The sequence below is a fragment of the Sinocyclocheilus rhinocerous genome, unplaced genomic scaffold, assembly GCF_001515625.1.
Source record: "Sinocyclocheilus rhinocerous isolate Xijiao unplaced genomic scaffold, SAMN03320098_v1.1 scaffold2743, whole genome shotgun sequence".
NCBI lineage: Eukaryota > Metazoa > Chordata > Actinopteri > Cypriniformes > Cyprinidae > Sinocyclocheilus > Sinocyclocheilus rhinocerous.
Genome location: NW_015663513.1, coordinates 346,086 through 347,332, shown reverse-complemented (window position 1 = coordinate 347,332; position 1,247 = coordinate 346,086). Strand labels below are relative to the sequence as shown.

Below are 1,247 nucleotides of genomic sequence, written 5' to 3'. Positions count from 1 at the left end.
TCATATTTACCAAGGGTACCAACAATTCTGACCACGACCGTATATATATATATATATATCAGTCTGGTGAGTAAACTAAAAAAATTACTAGCCAATGGCGATTCAATTGCCAAGGTGTCCGTAGAGGGTTGTAACCATAAAACCTTTTGTGTTCAGGTCCAATTTTATACCGAGTATCAACTGAGTCTTCACACATAATGTTATTCAGACTTTTTTGATCAGTGAGATAATTTACAGTTATACACCGGTAGATGTTTTTTTGTTGTTGGAATTTTTTTAAATATTTTTTTTTACAATGTGCTAAAAGTATACATTTTATAAATTCATGCATTCCCTGGGAATCGAACCTATGACCTTGGCGTTACTCTACAGAAGCTACAGGAATGTGACTTCTCTCAAAAAATTTATCTTCTTTCCCATGTCTCTCACACACTTTTGGGACTGAATTTTGTTGATAAACATGAATATGCACACCTATTGATTATCATTTTTTTCATGGTTCAGTTTAATAAAAAAGAGGCTAAAATGTTGTAAAAACACTAGCATTCAAAACTTTTAAATAATTGCATATTCACTAATTAATTAGAAGTTACTGATCAGATACAATATGACTATAGTTAAGAAATATGACTGTTTAATAAGCTTTCATTCCACCAGGTCCAAATGGACCCAGGAATGCAAAAGTCGAATGCAGATTTTGAATGCATTATGAAGGTTAAGGCACAGCAAATGTAGAGGGTTCACAAAAGCAAGTAATCAAACAAACAAACAAATAAATAAAATGAGATTCTCAAATATACAGTATATTAGGAGTAAAAATCAAGTAAATTCACAAATCAATAAAAAAAAAAAGACTATGAAACAATTCCAATCTCAGAGCTGATACCCTTTACATTGTGACTAAAGCATTCCCATTTGTTTCATTAGCACAAATGTTACATTGTGGCCACGGTGGACAGGGACCTAAAAAGGAGGATTCGGAAGATCCCAGGAGTCCCCATCATGTACATCTCCAATCACAGGTACTCAAGCTCTCTTTGCCAAGTCTTACCTTAAAGGCACAATATGTAATTTTTTGCCACTGGAGGGCGCGTATTCAAAACAAACAAAGAGACAAAGGCGTAGCTTGATGACATGGGAAACATTTGGGATAATGTAAGTACACAAGTCAGCAAAATATATAAAACTGTTCTAGTGGTGTTTGGATATTTTAATAAAAAAATCTTACATATTGTGCCTTTAACACC

At 33.5% G+C, this 1,247-nt stretch overlaps 1 protein-coding gene across 1 annotated transcript in view; it reads left to right on the top strand.

The window, feature by feature from the left end:
* The window catches only part of fcf1 (FCF1 rRNA-processing protein), a 23,585-nt gene that overhangs the window by 20,255 nt on the left and 2,083 nt on the right, over positions 1–1,247 (top strand). The window contains exon 7 of the mRNA XM_016539311.1: positions 928–1,022. Coding sequence (XP_016394797.1) covers positions 928–1,022 — 95 coding nt within the window. The remainder of the gene's footprint in view (positions 1–927; positions 1,023–1,247) is intronic.